Source organism: Podarcis filfolensis (genome assembly GCF_964270895.1).
Source record: "Podarcis filfolensis genome assembly, chromosome: 3".
NCBI classification, from domain to species: domain Eukaryota; kingdom Metazoa; phylum Chordata; class Lepidosauria; order Squamata; family Lacertidae; genus Podarcis; species Podarcis filfolensis.
The window spans coordinates 50686705-50705548 of record NC_139606.1 but is presented as its reverse complement, the minus strand read 5'-3'; the positions used below and the strand labels follow the sequence as shown (position 1 = coordinate 50705548).

Below are 18844 nucleotides of genomic sequence, written 5' to 3'. Positions count from 1 at the left end.
TCATGGGGATTCGAACTGCCGACCTTCTGATCGGCAAGTCCTAGGCTCTGTGGTTTAACCCACAGCGCCACCCGCGTCCCATTCTAGCAGGGCTAGAGACTTGCTTTTTTAAGAAGCTGGTGGGCCAATGAAATTAAGGCAGCCTAATTTCTGTGTCTTGAAGCTCCAGCAATTGCTTCTCCTCTGGAAAACAAAGGATTGCAAGAGGAGAAACAGTCACTGAGAAGAGAGTTGCTTAATCCTTCCTCCACTTGCCACTTCTCCTCTAACTCCCTGCCTCCACAGCTGCTTTATCGCAGTCATAGTTCCAGAGTCACTTTTGCAAATCTTTTCCTTTAAATTTTATGTTGCTGTTGGGTAAAACGTTCATCTCATTACATAAACTTAGATTAGCAGGTTGGTAATTAGTTGCTAGTGGTTAAAATACAATGACTTTATAATTCAAATATACAGATATATAAAGAAATCACATTTGGTTTGTGGGTTAAATGGAATCAGTTGTGAAAGAAAAGATATTCAGTTAATAATGGGCACCAATAGCATGTGCATAGATAATATAGAAGCTAAAGTTGTTCAAACCTTTTGGTTTCTATAATTTCCATCAACTTATTAAGATGGAAGATGACTGCAGAATGTATTGCTTCACCTGCCATATGAAGGTCTCATGTAGAGTAGGGGGTTTCACTGTTGTGTTTAATAATACCTCGATTTGGAGCATATTCTACTCACTCTTTCTTGCATTTCTAGGGAAATGGTCTCACAGATGACATTAGGATATCAACGTGGAAGGAGCAAGTTTTCCTATCCCATAGTGCCTTGCTGGCAAAAAGCTGCCAAGCTGCAATGGAATTGGCAAAACATGATGCAAGGATCCAGAATATGGCATTTAAGTATGGAAAGCACATGTCTATGAGTCATAAGGTATGCCCTTCCTTTTACTGCAGTAGCTGAAAAGCTGATATAATGAACAAGAACCATATGTATCTTTTCTTTCTGTCGTAGCTTTGTAGTCAGCAGGTGCAGGTTTTGGTTGCTGCTGCTTTATATATATATATATATACACACACACATAAATTGTAGGCATAAAAGCTATTCACTTAACCAGCCCCATCAGTGGACATCCACGTATACAATAGGGCTTCCCCCCAATTCTGTGCCTGCATGCCCTGCCTCCTGAAATTGGCTAGGGAGGGGGGTGGTAAGGAGAACAGCATGCAGGGGAGAAGAGGGGGCTCAGAATAATTAAGAAATTGCTGCATAACACCCAAACTAATTACAGCCTCAGTTAAAGGTAGCACTGAAGAGGAAAGTACTCCACGCTTGCCTAAGCACCTGTACAGGTGGGGCAAGGCACAAGTCAACAGGAAGTTCCACAATTCTGGGGCCATCACACAGAAGTCCCAATTTCTTGTGTGTGCCAGCCAGCTGAACTGATTTTAATGGTGCACACTGAAAGAACCCTGAAGAGCTAATTCTACTACTGAATGCATGTTCTGTTGATTTCACTGGGATTTAAGCATGCCCGAGTTTTGCACCAGTAGTGTGTCATTTTTCCTTTCATAACAATGCATTGTAAAAAGCTAGGTCACAAGCATGACCAAGAAACAACTCAGGGTAGGGTTGTGCACATAGGAGCAGGCCGCATTCTTAATGGTTGGATTACCAGAGTCAGGGAGCAGTCTTAAACCCCTAACTCTGGTACCTGCAATTGTACTTCTTTCTCCCTTATTATCAAAAAATTCCTGTTAGCTCCTCTTGGGAAAGTAAAGTGCTGATTTTGGCACACACTTGTGGTGGTTTGGCACGCTCTGACAGAGTTCCCACAGGACAGGGCATTTGTATGCACATGCACAGACACAGAATCTTCCAATATGCTTAAAAAACTGTACTGTAGTTGGAGACTCTGGTAATATTAATTGGATTTGAACCAACGGGGCAGGAATAGCCTGATAAATCCTTAATAGTGTGTGTTGGTTGAAGGATTTTTGTATGGCCAAGCATACAAAATATATATAAGACTCTGCACACATGTGGGATGTCAGTCACTGATGAGGTGGATTAGCTATGAAGAACTACTTTTATTTTACAAACTATTTTGATCCTCCTTCTTACAGCTAAATGTTGACATTCAGCCATTTTTGAATGAAAGTTCTAATGATTCTGTGGCCTTCAGTTTAAATTCTGCTCCTGTAGTCTTGCATCAAGATCTCATTGGAAGAGAAGCCTGGATTAAGCAGATTGAAGAGGTAGGCAAATAGCACTGTTCATATATTTAGTCTTATTTAGTCATCATTTGCTTAGCACGAGAGGAATGAGTCTCTAGCTCATGTGAATTCCTCTTTTCTTCTGCTGGAGCCACAAGAAGTTCAAAAGCTTTAGCTTCTGTTTGTGTTTAACCACAAGTTGTTGCCTTGCCCAGACCAACAAACTTGTTAGTGTTAAACTATGGTTTGTTTGGAATGAGTCCCAAACCATAGTTAGCATTAATCATAGTTTGTTAGTTCAGACAAAATGTCAAATCATTGTTAAGCACAGTGGGAAGCAAAAGCTTTCAAACTTTTACACAGCCATGCCTAGGAGAGGTGGGGAACACGTACGTTTTTCTTGTTCGTGTCACACTAAACTGTGTTTTTAGTATAACACTGGATTTTGCCATTCAGTGCTACAAGCGAATGTGGCATATGTGTCTGTGTATTCGCCCAACATATGGGTACCAAACCAACATGCATAAAATGAAAATATTATTCTGCTTCTGTGTATTTACAACTTAAATTCAATAAAAATAAAATGTTGGTACCAAGAAATGAAGATTACAATAAAAATACTACGATACTTAAGGTAACAAGATTATCAAAATTCATAGTATTAGACACCGCTGAGCCTGACACTGCTCTGCTTTGTATTCTGTAGGGATTTTATTAAAATATGCAAGCATTATCTGTCACTAAAACAAATAAAATAACAATTTTAGTTTTTCAACAACTAATTACTTCTAAGCACAGAGCAAAGAGAAGGAACTGCTCATGCATATATGATTACAACTCAAAACACAGCTGGACGGACTAATTTTAGGCCTGCTAGCTTTGATATGCTCTCTGATGTTGTGATTGTTATCCCTTCTCAAGCTGCTATCTCGATACAAATCCATATCTATTCTAATGAATACGTTCTTTGGTCAGTGTATGCTTTATTGAATTCAGTGCAGCTTACTCCCAACTAAGCAGGGTTATGACTGCAGACTTAGTTCCTTATAATCTTTCCACAGTCATCACAGAGAAGCCCTTTTCTCACAGGCACAGGAAACAGCTCAGTCAGTACAGGCATCCCCAGCCTGGTGCCCTCCAGACATTGTGGACTGTAAGTTCCCTCAGCCCCAGCAAGCATAGCCAATGGCCAAAATGGTCTAAAAAAACTGAAGAGTACCTGGTTGAGAAAGGCTGAACTAGAATAACAGTTGATTGAACCAGTTCACTGGTGCACTTGGCGTTCTCTCTGCAACTGCCTTTGATAGCCCATCTGTGTGTCTTATTTTAGATGAAATATGTTTGTTTTCCATTGTTTAGTTTGAAATCTGCAGTCTCAGAATTATAATCTCATAGACAATGACACAAATTTTGAAGCATGTGGTCTCAGAATTATAATACCTTAGACAATAAAACAGATTTTAACTTTTATCCTTGTGTTGTTTCAGGCTCAAGTTAAAGGAAACTTAATAGACTATACAAAGGTAAGTTAAATGCTTTAAAACCATGCCTTATTTTTAGAAGTTCCATCTCTCTCTCTCTCTCTCTCTCTCTCTCTCTCTCTCTCTCTCTCTCAAATGGCTTTAGTCAAGTCTGTGCATGTGTATGCAGTGTTTAGTTGGCCCAGTAACATCTTATGCATGATGGAGTAGATCTCATCATTTCCTTTATTTTATTTGTTAATTATTTTCATCCTGCTTTTCAACCAAAAAAATGGTCTTGCATAGTAGCCCACTGCAATTAAGATACAAAAAATGCTGGTATATGTATACAAAATACGATGCCAGTGTTGCCAATAAGTCCTTGTATTCTAAAATAGTACCCCCACCCCAGTATTCCATTATTTCAAAATGCCCATTTCAGCTACTACAGTCATTTGCTCACAAGTAGTTAATCAGTCTGTTTATACTCCAGTCCTGTATTCTGGAGTATGGCTATCACACGCAGACAAATTATTGATCCAGTATGATGATTATAGATGACTTGTTCCAGAGAGGGAGAAAAGTCATTTCCCTCAGTACTCAGTGACTAAAGAAGCATTAGAAGAGGACCATTGGGGTTAGATGCATGTGAATTTGGATCAGTGCTAGAAATTCCTCCTTTGAAGAAGAGAATGTCCACCGCAGCAGCTCCTGTTGATTCTTTCTCCTGATAAGACATCAGAGGGGACAGCACAGCTGGATATAGTCATATTTAAGGAAACGGCTAATAATTCTTGTGTGCATGCTTGTGTGACATTTGCTAAAAGTCCTAACTAGAGTCCAGATCTCTCAGACTCTGCCATATATCTCTCCTTCCCTCATTTAAAATTTTGCACTGTAGTTAGCACATTCCTCACACCACAATGTAGCCCTCCCACTCAAAAAAAAGCCTCCTAACAACAACAAAAATCACCACTGTATGTCGCAAATGTCTATTTTGTATTGGCAAGGCATTGTTTGGGCACTAGAATAGCAGTCAATCTCTCTGTTTTGACTTGCTTGGAAAAGGCAAAGCAAGATTATTCTTCACAGAGCACTGCAACCTAGTTTTGTGTGTCTTGACTGGTTTCATGCTGCTAATCTCATACATGATGCTATAATTTATTGTAAAGCTAAAAACGAGTTCCTTGCATAATTCAAATCAGGGAAGCATTTGTGCAGGTGACTACTGAAGGCAGATATTTTGATAATAACAAACATCAATAGCCTTTTTGATATCTAAAAAGCCTATTCCAAAACTATTCTTTTGAGGAGTCAGATCTTTATATTCCATAATATAGTTATCTGCATCTGAGCTGCCAGATGATAAACACTATAACTGGTACAGCCAATGTAGCAGATGGCTTATCTAAGCACCCTCCTGAAAGGCCTTTTGGGTATCACAGCATTATGTACATCAGTATAACCCTTTGTATATGGAACAATGTTTTTAAAAAAATAAATGTATTGCTATGAGAGTTTTATATGAAGAGATTAATATACTTTTCTGATTGGCAGTCATATATTTTTAACAAAAAACCTAGTCTTACTGAAACTTCCTTCTTTAGCATTTAAATTTTCTAGTTTCGCATCTTGTGAGCAATGTGAAGATAGTGGGTATAATTTGCTCAAGAAGTTATAAACTTTGCATTATAATACAAAAATTAGGTTGCTTGAAGACTCATCAGGTTAGACTATCAGTGCAGTTCTATGTGTTGACATGAAGAACTGCATCATAGTATACCCAAAAAAGATAGATAGAATATAGCAGTTAAAATTAATGACTGTCCAGCTGCCATTTAAAAAGAGGAAAGTTGAATGTGTAGAGCCGCAAACACTAATATGATCTATAGCAACTAATTATGAAACATTCCAGCAGTAATGGGGGAAAGTAAACCTCTTAGCTACAAAATGTATTGGCTCTATCTCAAGGTAACATTTTGGTAGTCTAAATATCAGCACTTAGCGAAGTAGATGGTTCCTCACAGGAGAAAACAAATTTAGAAAATCCAGTACATAACATGGCAAACACTTAATGCATTAGTTAGTTCTTTGACCACAAATCAATTTAAGTTTTCTTCTTTTCTTTTTTTAGCAAGTTATGAGGTTAAATATAGGATGCCTTGTAAGAAAAGGACAGCCAGTTTTATGTATAGAAAGTGAAAAGCAGGTTGTGAGTGAGACAGGGAATTCCCGGTAGGAGCAGGGAGACTTACTGGGATGCTTGGGCTGTGGGGTTTTATGTATGGAGTGTGAAGTGGTTGCAAGGGAAGCTGTGGATGGCTGGAATGCAGTGAGTGCATTTTATAGATTGTTCCTGTGTGGGGTTTGCTTTGCTGAGTTTCATAGGTGCCAAGGCTGGAATATATTTGCCCTGGTGATTCAGGTATTCAGGTATGGTAATGGGAAAATGCTTTGGAGCGCTAAATGAAATAGTGCTGATGAGTGAAAGTTGTGGTGGGGTGGGGAGGAATAGATTTGCAAAGGGAAGGAGAACTAGCTGTTCGTCTTTGCTGTCTTTTTCACAATTTGGGTAAATACTACAGGAGCCCCTGCTTGAAGTATCCTCAGTGTCGGAACCTAAAGAGAATCAGAAGGCCTTCCTCAGCAGTGCTCTGAAATTCTCTTCAAAACCTCCTAAACACTTTGATAGGAATCACTGCCCCAACCTCACAAGTTTGAAAAAAATGACTTTCAGAAATGGAAAAGATCTTCTATGCAGCAAATAAGGAAACCCCCAGAATAGTTATTGACCATGCAGAGTTGCAGAAAGGCTACGTGAAATGAGGAATTGGGCCTCAGAGCAGGGGTGAGGGATCTCTTTTTCTGTGAGGGTTGCATTTCCTTGTGGGTCATCTGTGTGGGGCTAACAGTAGTGGGCAATATGAGCTTGTGGTGGGTGGGGCCAACGCAAGCAGTACATGGAACACCTCTTTGCTCTCTCTGGCAAACCATTTTCTCACTTTCCTCTTTAGGCAAGCATCTTGAAGAGTTTGATTTTAGTCATGACTTAGTGGACAGCTGTCATTACACTTTTATGCTCCTATGTTAGTCTAGTTGATTTTAATTTTTTATTGTATTCCACTGCCTTATGTCAGCAATCTTGGGTTATTTAAAAATGAGGCAGGATATAAATAAATAGATAAAAGTACAACGTATCTCAGTTCAAGGACATTTCGAGAGAGCCATTACGGAACAGAATATCTCAAGTTTCTAAGGAACATGGAGTTACAAGATCTGTAGCTGGCCCTTAGCTTCCCTTCTGAATATGACCATTTCTAAAGGATTCATCTGTGATGATTGCCTACCACCTCTTTAAAAGCAATCTCTCTAACCTGTCCACCATTTGAGAGAATAATTTGTGTCCTTTTACCTTCAGCAAAACATCAGCAGCTTGCTGCACAATATCAGAAATGTGCACAAAAACAAACACACATTTGCAGTATTAAGTTTCTGTTCTTACCTTGCTCCACTTACTTTGTTCCATCCTGTATAGTGTGGTTGGCTCTAAAAGAAATGCTTAATTAATGTTGCACTGTACATGCATATCATAAAAACCTATTTTCCCCTGAAGTATACTGCTAAGTAATGTGGGAAATAATTTTTTTATGAATGGGGACATGAGCACTAAAGTACCATGCCTTGCTAAGAATTGAGTTCATCCTCAAATATACATAATTAATTCACTTAAGTTACATGTTTAGATAAGAACAACCATTCATTATATATAAGTGTAATTGCCTACATAAAATAGATGGATCTTGCAGCCAGCTTCTAGTTCTCAAGTTACTTTCATGTCATTTAGAGTATTTTTTTTTTACTAAAGTATATTACTTAAATATTGCAGGATTTTTTTCTTTCCTGCCTCTTAATTTTATATATACACTTCAACAGGAATGTGTGTTTAATGTTTCTAAGAGCTTCCATATGTAATGATCATATAATTATAAATTATGGTTTCATAGACCCAGTTCACACATAATGCTAAGCCAAACCATGACTAAGTATGAACAAGCAAATGTGTGGATTTTCAGAGTGAAGATTACAGCTGCTCCCCTGGTCCTTCTGTTGCTGTGCTACCCAAGACTAAACCATGGTTTGACTTAAAGTTATGTCTGAACTAGGTCTTGTGTTGTTTGTCTTGCTGCAGGCAAAGCACAAGCTATAGCCAGTGTTTCTTCTTTGCTTTATTGCTCATGCTTTGTCTGGGGGAGAAAAAGCACACGCCTGGCTTCAGACATAACACTGAGCCAAACCATGGCTTACTTTCCAAGCAGCTCAGCAGTAGCAGGACTAGGGGAGGAGCACAACAGCCAAAATCTTTGCTTAGGAAACCCACACTTCTGCTTGTACATTGTAAGTCATTGTTTGGCTTAGCATTATGCGCAAAATTGGGCATTTCCCATGGGGTTCATTTAAAGTTGGAGGAGTTAAGTAGCGGGGAGCCCTGGCAGGATAATTGAGTCATCATCTTCTTCAAACCTGTCCCAGTAGTCACTTCAGGGTAACTGGTGTGTAAACAAACTTAGAAGCATTGCCTGTTTTGCAAAAGCTTCAGTAGGTAAGGGACACATGGCCTCACTAGCAAAGCTGTGAGGCATTCTCCATTTGCACATATTCTGTACATTTAATACTTAGTACACAGGGCATAAATATGTTACTTCAGACATAGGCAAACTCGGCCCTCCAGATGTTTGGGACTACAATTCCCATCATCCCTAGCTAACAGGACCAGTGGTCAGGGATGATGGGAATTGTAGCCCCAAACATCTGGAGGGCCGGAGTTGTCCTGTGCCTGTGTTACTTGATACTCTGATAACTCCTGATGCACAGCAGTACACCCGTGTATTGTAGACTACTGAGCTAGGACTGGGTGGGAGACGCAGGCTTGAATACCTACTAAGCCATGAAGTTCACTGAGTGACGTTGGGCCATTATTGTCTTTCAGCTTGACTCATTTAACTGCTGTGAGAATAAAATAGGGGAGTGGAACCATGTATGCCACTTTGAGCTCTTTGGAGAAAGACATGATATAAAACATAATAAATAAATATCCCCTCCATTGTATCTTGACAGGTTAGGGAAAGCAACCAATCACATCAGTGCAAGATGATGGTGCGCTTCTCCATTAGTGAGGCAGAGGGTTCATATAGTGCATGATTCAGATGAAATTAAGCATTTTATATTCACCTATTTAAACAGTAAAGTTAAGCACATTCTTAACATTTTCCAGTTGAATCAGTGGGATTAAAATGTATCTAACTTTTGGCCTGGTCATACTTGTAAACAAATCCAGAAATACAGTGGTACCTCGGGTTACAGACACTTCAGGCTACAGAGTCCACTAACCCAGAAATGGTACCTCGGGTTAAGAACTTTGCTTCAGGATGAGAATAGAAATCGCAAGGCGGCAGTGGGAGGCCCCATTAGCTAAAGTGGCACCTCAGGTTAAAACCAGTTTCAGGTTAAGAACGGACCTTCAGAACGAATTAAGTTCTTAACCTGAGGTACCACTGTAGATTGTTTTTTCCTTTTCTGTTATGCAGGGCTAGAGTGATGAAATTATGATTGTTGATAGCAAATGTTTTCTAATGCACACAGTGCCCACTGATCTAAATTAGACCATCTAGAAGCCCATCTGATTCCCCTATGAAAGAAGATTACACAATAACAGGCTTTGGTGGGTCATCCCCATAGATAGGCTGAACTCTTCAGCCAGTTTGCCTCTTGGTACTCCAAAGGAAACGGGTTGTGGATTAATATTTTGAAATTATACTCCAGATTAAAATTACAATGTGTAAACAGAACAATATACACTATGCTGTAGTCTGCACAACATGAAAGTAAATGCACATATTAATCTACTTGCTTGTGATGAAATTCTGTTAAAAATGCATATTAATGAATTTATTATAAGTACAAGTTTATTTGTTGGCCTTATTCCCATTAGGCAAGAATTGTACACATGACTAGTTGAGAGCCTTCTGCTGCAGTTACATTAGCCTTTGAAAGGTGCATCTTGAATTATCAATAAATGAAAGAACAATTAAATTGATTAGGGTTGTTTCATCGAATAGTGGATTCCATTTTTTTGTCAGTCATTTAACGAGACTGTCCTTTGAAGCTCAGGTCATGAAAATACAGAATCCATAATGTTTTCTTAGCATTCTGCATATAGTTATTTCTGTCAAAACTGATGATATTGTGCATGTGTTTTCTCACAGTTGCAAGATGCAATCAAGGCTGGCAAAGGTGTGACTTCGGCTATTGACCTATGTCGTTACCATGGAAACAGAGCACTGGAGGCTCTGGAGTGCTTCCCTCCCTCGGAGGCCAGATCTGCTTTAGAAAACATTGTTTATGCTGTGACAAGATTTTCATGATCTACAATTGGGAAAAGGAGCCACTTTCTGTTTGCGCTAATGAGCAGAACAGATAATAGTGGAGAGCGTCAAGATCTGCCATTGCTCCGCATCTAAATGTGTCAGTGGCTTTAAAAAATGTGTTTCTGTTCCACTCACCACATTCCCAAACTAACATATACCCTTCGGAACTGCTACAAACAAAATTAGGGAAAAAAGGTCAAACAGTTTTCACTTGTCATGCCAGAAGCACACTTGAGGCTGCACTGGTAGCAATAATTAATGAGACTCGCTTCTGTGACCTCAGCAAATGGACAGGAAATAAGTCCTTATTGATTGGACATAGCCAGGGATGGCGCCAGTGTGGTGGCCTGTGGTTTTCCTGCACTAGAGAAGACAGAGGGGGGCCCTGAAGCTGCAGGTGTCGGGAGAAATGCTTTCTAAATCTGCCAGAGAGAGGGCTGTTTAAAACCAGAATTAATGTACCAATTTATCAACATGAAGGGCAGCTCGATGAATTAGCAGGGGAAAGGAGGGAATCTTTTATCTGACTACATGCCGCTATGTCTCCTCACACTGTTTCGTTATGTATTTACATATAAAATTACCCTTTGCCTAATGCATTGTGTGTTTGAAAGAGTTGCTGAGAGCGCGCATCAGGTATGGTAAGAGCTTTGTAATATTTATGTCGTTCTGCAGAAAAGAATAATTTTGAATGTGCTGTTTGTATAGTCTTCAATTTGGTTCAGTGGGTGGGGTTTTAAACTTCCAGGGTAATATATTTGCCTTCTGTATAAGATGCCACTTATTTCAGCAAACGCAGGTACTACATTTTCCTTGATTTACTGAACATTTTGTTTTAATTCACGCCAAATAAATGCTTCTTCATACAACTCTGTGTCAATTCTATGCCATAAAGAAGTAAAGGATCGTTCTTCTCCCTCCCCCTACCCCCTTCTGTACAGGATTTCATTCCCTGAATAGATGTATATTACATGAGAAGTTTTTTAACCTTACTGTGTCAGATGTTAAAGTCCAATTACAGAGAGAATACAAGGTATATCAGAAGCCTGCAATCTGACACTGTCTCTATTTTGTTCATAGGAGATGATTTTTGTGGTTTGCATGCTTGCAATCTGAGAACATCGTTGACAAGAAGGCTGAGTTTACATAAATGATCCAGATTGAGACTCAGCTACCTTTCTTCCTTCTGTGGTGTAATTACAGCCCAATCTGGAGACAGCTAGCACAGCAAACAGATTTCATTACATTGCTCTCTCCCTCTCAAACACTAAGTGGAGTTATTTCAGTTAACTTCTTCACACACACACACACTAAAGTGAAGTGTCGCAAACCTTCTATATAATGGGCCAGTATGTGATTCTCAGAGGACTTTAAAAAAGCTTAACATGAATTATGTATTTTGATACCTTAAATTTTAGCACTACAAAAACATTGCTGGCTTACTGTAATTCAGTTTTGTAATTAGATGAAAATGTAGATCAAACCAGTTGAATTCTCAAGCCATTATGTTCTTGATATACTCTTGAACAACATTCAGTCTGGAAAAAGAGGACATCCGGGGTTATAAATGTATTTTCCATTTCAAAGAGAATGTTGTTGTTGAAACTATGTCAGAAACAGGGCTTCAAGTTGTTTCAGATAACCCACACCTAGGGTGGGATTCACCTAACAAACCCTGTCAATGGAACCCCTGCGTAAGGGCTTCTACAATGGAACTTGCCCCCTCTTCCACCCACACACCCAAAATTGGCTGGGGGGCAGGTTGGGAGAACCCCCAGAACAGCACATGGGAAGAAGGCAATTGTTCCCTCTGGCAAGCTGAAATGCATGCACAAATGGAACGTTTGTAATAGCAATGTTGAATTCCACCCTTAATGTTAACCACCATTTGGCAGTTCAGACGAAATGGCAAACTTGTCTCCTTCCAACCACACGAGGAGGAGGTGGAGGAGAAGGAGAAGAAAAATGGAGAGGCAAGACTTAAGCCTAAAGCTTCACCTATGCTCATTAGCATCATGCTAGACTATTGCTTAGGTTAGGGATGAGGAACCTCAAAGGCCAAGTTACAACACAACTCTAGAAAATGACCGAGTCCTGCTCTTGGCAACTAACATCACCAGTATTTATAATCTTATTAGTGAAAAAATGAGCTGGAACCCAATACATACGCAATAAACTATTTCTAAAGGGTACAGCTCAAGAACTCTTGGGACTAAGTGGTGCAGCCTTACTTATGTAAGGGCTGAATTGTGGCATCTACCTGAGCATTTCTGGCAAGCGTCTGGATTTAGACATCATTTTAGCTTGCATGACACCTTTTAAAAACAACCAGCAAATATATTTCTGAAGTTGAAAAGTTTGCTCCGAATTTGGACCCCAAACCTCACATATGCAAGTACAATTGTATCTGATGGTGAGTTCTATGTAAACACAGTTATCTAACAGCTTCATGGTGGATGAGGTGCATGGTTTTCCACTAATGATTTCATTGCACCTATTTAATTGTTCCCCTTGATTCTGGTGCAACCCAATTCTACAACACACTCTTAAGCAATATATTTACTAGATGGGCAAAGGATACTTCATCCTAGCAAGCAAACCTTTTACGTCAACTAGTGGCTTGTTAAACAAGTCTACAAAATGATAAGGCTGTTACAGGAGATATACCTGTTGGATCGTGCAGACGTTTCTGAGAGATTAAGCTCATGTGTGTGCATTAGCAGGATATTTCACTGAAGCACTGAACAAAAACATTGCCACCTGAACTATGCAAGACTGCAGATACCAATATATTAAAATATACTGGGGGTTTTTGCTACAGCTTGTTACTATTGTTTTTTAAAGTTTAGGATTGCAGTTTAAGCCACTATAGTAAAATTGCATATGATAGGTATTTTTACAAACTATTCCAGTCAAAGCTGTTTTGACTTCTGACAAAAATGATGTGACTTTAAATAACTGAAGACTATGAATAGGCCTTGACAAGAGGTGTACATATACAAAATATATTGCATTTTTTAATTTGGAGCTACCTGACTTGGTAGTTCTTAGTACATTTAAGTGTGTTTTTTTAACCTAACATTTCTCAGTATAAAGTATGACAGTAAAAAGTGAAAGGCTTGATCCTTTAGCGGTTGGTCCTATTAAGTGATTAGAAAAATATTCCAGTTCTTTGGTAGGTAATCATAGGATTTTTAGAAGTGCTTTTCTGTTACATTAAAGGCACAGAAATCACACACACACACACACACACACACACACACACACACACACACACCCAATTCACCACTTGAACTCAAGGTAGCCTCTTTCAAGAAACATTATCAGGACGTTCAGGTGGTTCTGTCAGGATTGCTGAGTGACTTTACACAAACCACTCAATCTCCTGGTCTGTACTTTTCAATCCATAATATTAAGATAAATTTTAATTTATGTGTACAGATATAGAGAAAACCTGATTTATTAATGCAGAATGTTTTGTGAGCTACAGAGGTAACAAAAATGCAGTTTTTTACTGCTTATAAATAAAATATACATTCTTGGTTACCACAAGTAAGTGCTGTTTTTTTAGAATCAGAGGTGTTGCAGCTCACCATGAAAGCCTCCCTCGTTCTCTTAGAATGGCAATGACACCTACCTGAAAAGTGCCGGAACTGAGTTCTGATGAGTTCCTTCTGAAGAAAAGCCCTGGTTACCACTGCAAAGCGACTTTCTCCAATCTAAGAATGTGTTGGTGAGTGAGAACAACTGCCACAAACCTTCAAACTATTGATTCCAGCATTTGTAATATGTCAGTGTTTTCAACTTCTGTGAGAGCTTGTTTCCCTCACAGACATAACTTCTACCATCTTATCTTATATAGGGCACTGTAGACTTCACATCCTCTGTTACCACTGATAAATGGAGAGGATCCTGGTGTCTTATTGCACAGAGAAGAGTAGATAGGCACAAGGACTTTATGACTCCAATAGTAACACATCACATGTATGAAGATTTTTTGCTGATTCTCAAGGATATCAACAATAATGTACAGTACCTCTAAGCAGAAAGAAGGATGACACAGGTAGTCCAAAAATCTTTCATTATTAAAAAAATATCTGCAGACATTTTATTCTACTGAAAATCTCCATGTATTGTCCATAACATCTTCCTCAATTCAATTTTTTTTTCTGTAGGTGTGTTTGTATAGTAGTTGACTTTGTGGTCAAACCTAGCGCTGTTAATGAAGCATAAAAATACCTGCCATCTAAATGAAGAAGTAAGTTTTACAAACCAGCCGAATTAGACCCACCTCCTTCAGTTTTTTGAAAAGTTAGTGTTGCTCATAGCATACCCAGGTTTTATAGTACCTTTTCCCTTCAAATTATCTTAAGTTCTTGCTCAACTACTGTCTAAAATCACTGTAACCCTTTTCATTAGTCAGAAGAGTACTTTGGCTCCCCCATGTGTAAGAGATTCTTACACTTCTATGAAGCTCTGAATCCTCCATTTAATAATGGATTGAATCAGTGTCTTTAAAAAATGCCTGTGATGGAAGAGAGTTGATTCCTCTCATCCATAAAATAAAATGAATACATGTTTTAAACTTCTAATATTTTCTTTTAAATCAAAAGGTATAAAAGTTAAGTGACAAATGGTAAAAACACATTATCATTTAAAGTGTGCATGATAGAATGGTTGGCCTTTGATTAAATATTCTGTGAACACCTTTCAACTTTTTTTTAAAAAGATTTTCTTAATACAGTTTAGGGCAGCCTTTACCAACCTGGTGCTCTCCAGGTGCTTTAAACTTACAGCAGTGTGGTGGCGTCCTGATGGGAGTTGCAGCCTAAAACATTGGGAGGACATCAGGTTAGTGAAGGTAAATTTAGAGGCTCTATTGTTTTTCAAACGAATATTTTATTTCCTAACAACCTTTTGGCAACAATATTATTAAAAACATAACGGTGTTAAGAAAACATTTTTGCAGTGCAGTATTAGCTTGATGATAGGAAAGTTATTTGCCTAACCAAAAATGTGGAATAGAAAAATGTAAGTCAGACCCAAAGATGCTAAAGTAATCCTTTACATCCTTAATATGGAGAAACCAGTGCTCTCCTTGCTTATTTGCTAGTCACCTAACAGTTCCCTATCATTTGCCTAGCACTTTCATTTATGTACACCCAAACTGAGCTTGGGCCAAGAGAGCTGTCAATGCTGCCTCATTACTCCCCCAAAGCTACTACTGGCTTGTCAGTTGCATTTGCTACCAGCTACCTATTGTTTTAAAAAAACAAAAGGCAATGTTATAGGTCATGTGTTTACCACTTTTATAGGGAATTTTGTAGGGTGTATCTAGAAAATGTATTAGTGGTTCCTCAGTGGACACACCTTTCTGAATTTCACCCACTTTTTAGTGATACTGCACTACTAAGCATGACTGGAGGAGAACACTGAATGCCCCCTAAAACATGCCTACAGTTCCTGCAGTAGCACAAAACCTGGCAACTGATCAATGAGTGTTCGTGTGCACTAGAGAAGACAACAGAATGTTAATGCAATAAATGCACAAAGATTTCATGGCAAATATGTAGGACAGTCCTTGGAAGGCAAGTAGACAAGAAGAGATTCACTCTGGGCAGAAAGCTTGAAAACTACTGGTTTTCTTAATGGACTTCAACCTATCTAAACCCAGGGTTCTCTTTTAACTTAAATTTGCAATGTTAGGCTCACTGAATTACCTTTTTATATACAAGTTGTTCTCTTTCTCTTTCTCTGTTCTATCTCCTTGCTGCCTGTATTAAATGACAAGTTGCCTACCTCTAATCTAAATTATTTGAAATTTTGTGGTGTGGATTTTAGTACAAAGTTAGACCAGCGGTTTTCAACCTTTTCAGACCTGCGACTCACCTTTAGCACAAACAAGTCTCTGAGGAGCACTTCTTTTTTAAAACAATATATTTGTATGTTTGTAATGCTTCTGTTGTGACCACTTAAATCAGGTTGTGGCCCAGTAGCGGCTTCTGACCCACTAAGCGGAAGCCAGCACAAGTTGGGACTTTTTGCCTCTCCTCCAGTGCACTCCCCAAATCTGCTCTGGAGGGTCTGGGGAACCCCCAGAACAGCATTGGGGGGGGAGGGGAGATTGCTCAGGAAAGCAGATATTCTTGTGCTGACAGAACAGACTCCTTCGCACTACAATTAACAAAAACCCCAATAAACTGAATGACCTCTACTTTTCACCTAGCTCCAGGATTCCGTTGTTTTTTATTTTGAGAAACAGAGAAATTTACTTGTGGGAGTTTCTGTACAGCTCTCCTTTTACAAAATGAATGCAAAATGAACTATGATTTCAGTGAAAATCTCCCAACTTCAACATGGTTTGAAAAACTCTTCATTCCTCGCTTTTGCTCATCAGAGACCATTTTCTCTCCCCACATACACACACTTCCACATCCACTATTTATAACCTAGTTCAACAATGCTGGCATGCAGCAGTGGAAGGTGTGCATTTCATATGTAAATCAGCGGCAATAATTTTGTACAATTACTTTGTTGTTTGCATCATTATGATCTACAGCAGCATAACAAAGTGCTTGAAACAAAGGATGTTACCGAAATGTGGTTTTGTCTTGGCAAATCTACTCTCCACGTTTTAGCTAATAAAGCAGTTTATTCATAGATGACAGAAATATATAGGCTGTGTTCACCAGCGCTTTCAGAATACAGTTTAAACTTGTTGCATTAGCATCCCAATCCTAAATGTTTATGCCTGATGTTTCAGCATCTCTGCCTGAAATGGTGGATCAACAAGTATATGATTATGTAAGATCAGCTGCCCAACCTGCACTTGCACATCAGGCATGAATAGATGAGAAACACAATAATCTCATATGAAGTAATTGTGAACTCAGTTATCTGTGAATACTTTAGTAGCCAAAACAACACCATATACATGCAGTATCAGCAGGCTTACAGAAATACCAAGATTTGCAGAAGCACCACATTTTTTAAAAAACAGCAACAACCTTTAGGGAATTAAAAAGCAGGAATAGGAAATAGAATTGAGTGTCCTGGATAAGGGTCAGGTTAACTGGATCTCTGAACAGGCTACAGCTGTAGGAACTAGAATAAAGGGGGCTGGATAAAATAAGAATATCCTGGTATGTGTAGGGAGATTTAAAGGATGATGTATTTGGATCTGACAAACCAGGGGAGTTTTGTTTTTTTCTTTTACTCCTGGAGACAAAGGTGAAGGGTAGAACTTGTTGGCCACAGCAGTGATTGACTGGCAGAAAAGATTTAACAGAATAGACTCCTGAATTACAGTAAATTTAGGAATCTGCCTGCTGGTGATGCAGGATTGCTGGGCTACAGCTTTGGATTCTGGCCTGCAGAAAAAATACTGGTAGGGCTCAGCCCCACCTTGACCTAATGACTAGCCTCTTATGATAGAGGCAAATGAGGGTATGTGAAAGACGATCTGTTGTCACAGTACCAAATCACAATCATTCTGACATTTATGCACCAATTTCCAGGCTATAAGCCTAGCAAGAATATGCTGCTCAATCCCACATTAAATGAAGGGGAAATGGAAATATAAGTATTAATCTTATGGGGTAGTTTTGCATGTATTTACTGCAATAACATTATTAAATCTGTGCAGACTGCATTTTATTGATTGCATTGGTATCAGTCTCAGGTTTTCAAATTAAATAAACTGCTACTTCTAAAGGTCCTTGGGACCAATGCTTGTTCCAGATCATAAATCTTGCATTTCCCTCTGTGAATTTTAATTACAACTAGAAGAAAAGCAGACACCCCCCAATTAAGTGGGAGGTGTTTCTTAAAAGCATAAAATAGTAACTTCTGAATCAAAGGCAAAATGGAAACTGAAAACACTGCAAAGCACACACAAATGTTTTTGTTTTGTATATGAACAAGTGTGCAAAACTTACTATGCATAGTCTATTTGAAATTGCAGTGCTTTTTATTCCTTTTTCAATCAGAATTGGTAGAGGAACAGTATACTCACATTCCAGGATGGGTAGCTGAGGCCTGCAGGGTCCCTTCTGGGCTTGGGTCCCCTAATGGGAACAGTGCCTGAGGCCAACACTCTAGAGTAAGAAATGAGGTGGAGTTCAAATTGGCAAATGTTTTCTCATTTCTGAAGCAGAGTCTGGTTTGCACACTTTTGCTTTTCTTTACTTGAAAAATGTGCTTTTACTAAACATAATATAAAGCATTTCAGGTAAGCAAATAAGACTGCAGAACTAAGTACCAAATCATGTAACGCTTTAATTACATATATGATTAACGGTGCAAAGGCAGGTGGGATTCCTTTACCTTGAATAGCTCTCATGTGGAAGGCGGCGTTCCTGCTGGTAGTTTGTTACACAGGGGTGAAAGAAACTGCAACAGCTGTTGGAATTCTGCCAATAATTTCTGCCAATTGGGATATTAGTACTTTAAGGCAAAATCAGATCAAGACTTACCCAAGTTTACGTTGTGATCATAAAAGTGCTTGCTGTTCGATGTTTTCCAAACATATGCAAACCAGTTTGCCTGGTCATATTCAGCCAATTTGACTATTAAGCCATCATATGCATATGAGAGATGTTAGATTTTTCTTCCATATGTTAGTCCAAACTAATGTGAATGTGCTAGGAATAACTTTCTGCACTTTTATCAAAACCCATGGATACACTAGTAGCAGAGTTTGCTCAAAGTATAGCACAGTTGCTTCTAAAACCATTTAAGTCCCCCGATTCCTTTC

At 38.9% G+C, this 18844-nt stretch overlaps 1 protein-coding gene and 1 long non-coding RNA gene across 4 annotated transcripts in view; one reads left to right on the top strand and one right to left on the bottom strand.

Moving 5' to 3' along the window:
* PDSS2 (decaprenyl diphosphate synthase subunit 2) overlaps positions 1-10958 on the top strand; it is a 76445-nt gene extending 65487 nt beyond the window's left edge. For both annotated transcript variants that reach the window (XM_083608413.1, XM_083608414.1), the window contains 4 exons: positions 748-921; positions 2115-2246; positions 3692-3727; positions 9928-10958. In XM_083608413.1, coding sequence (XP_083464539.1) covers positions 748-921; positions 2115-2246; positions 3692-3727; positions 9928-10086 — 501 coding nt within the window. In that variant the 3' untranslated portion in view covers positions 10087-10958. The remainder of the gene's footprint in view (positions 1-747; positions 922-2114; positions 2247-3691; positions 3728-9927) is intronic.
* On the bottom strand, positions 3776-18503 carry LOC310760256. 2 transcript variants are annotated; one of them, XR_014546856.1, is made up of 5 exons: positions 18415-18503; positions 18104-18185; positions 11533-11627; positions 8604-8668; positions 3776-7210 (listed from the first exon to the last, which is right to left on the bottom strand). It is a non-coding gene; the product is annotated as an uncharacterized lncRNA (long non-coding RNA). The 2 variants fall into 2 exon arrangements; XR_014546857.1 differs by lacking the exon at positions 8604-8668.
* Between the last annotated feature and the right edge of the window lie 341 nt (positions 18504-18844).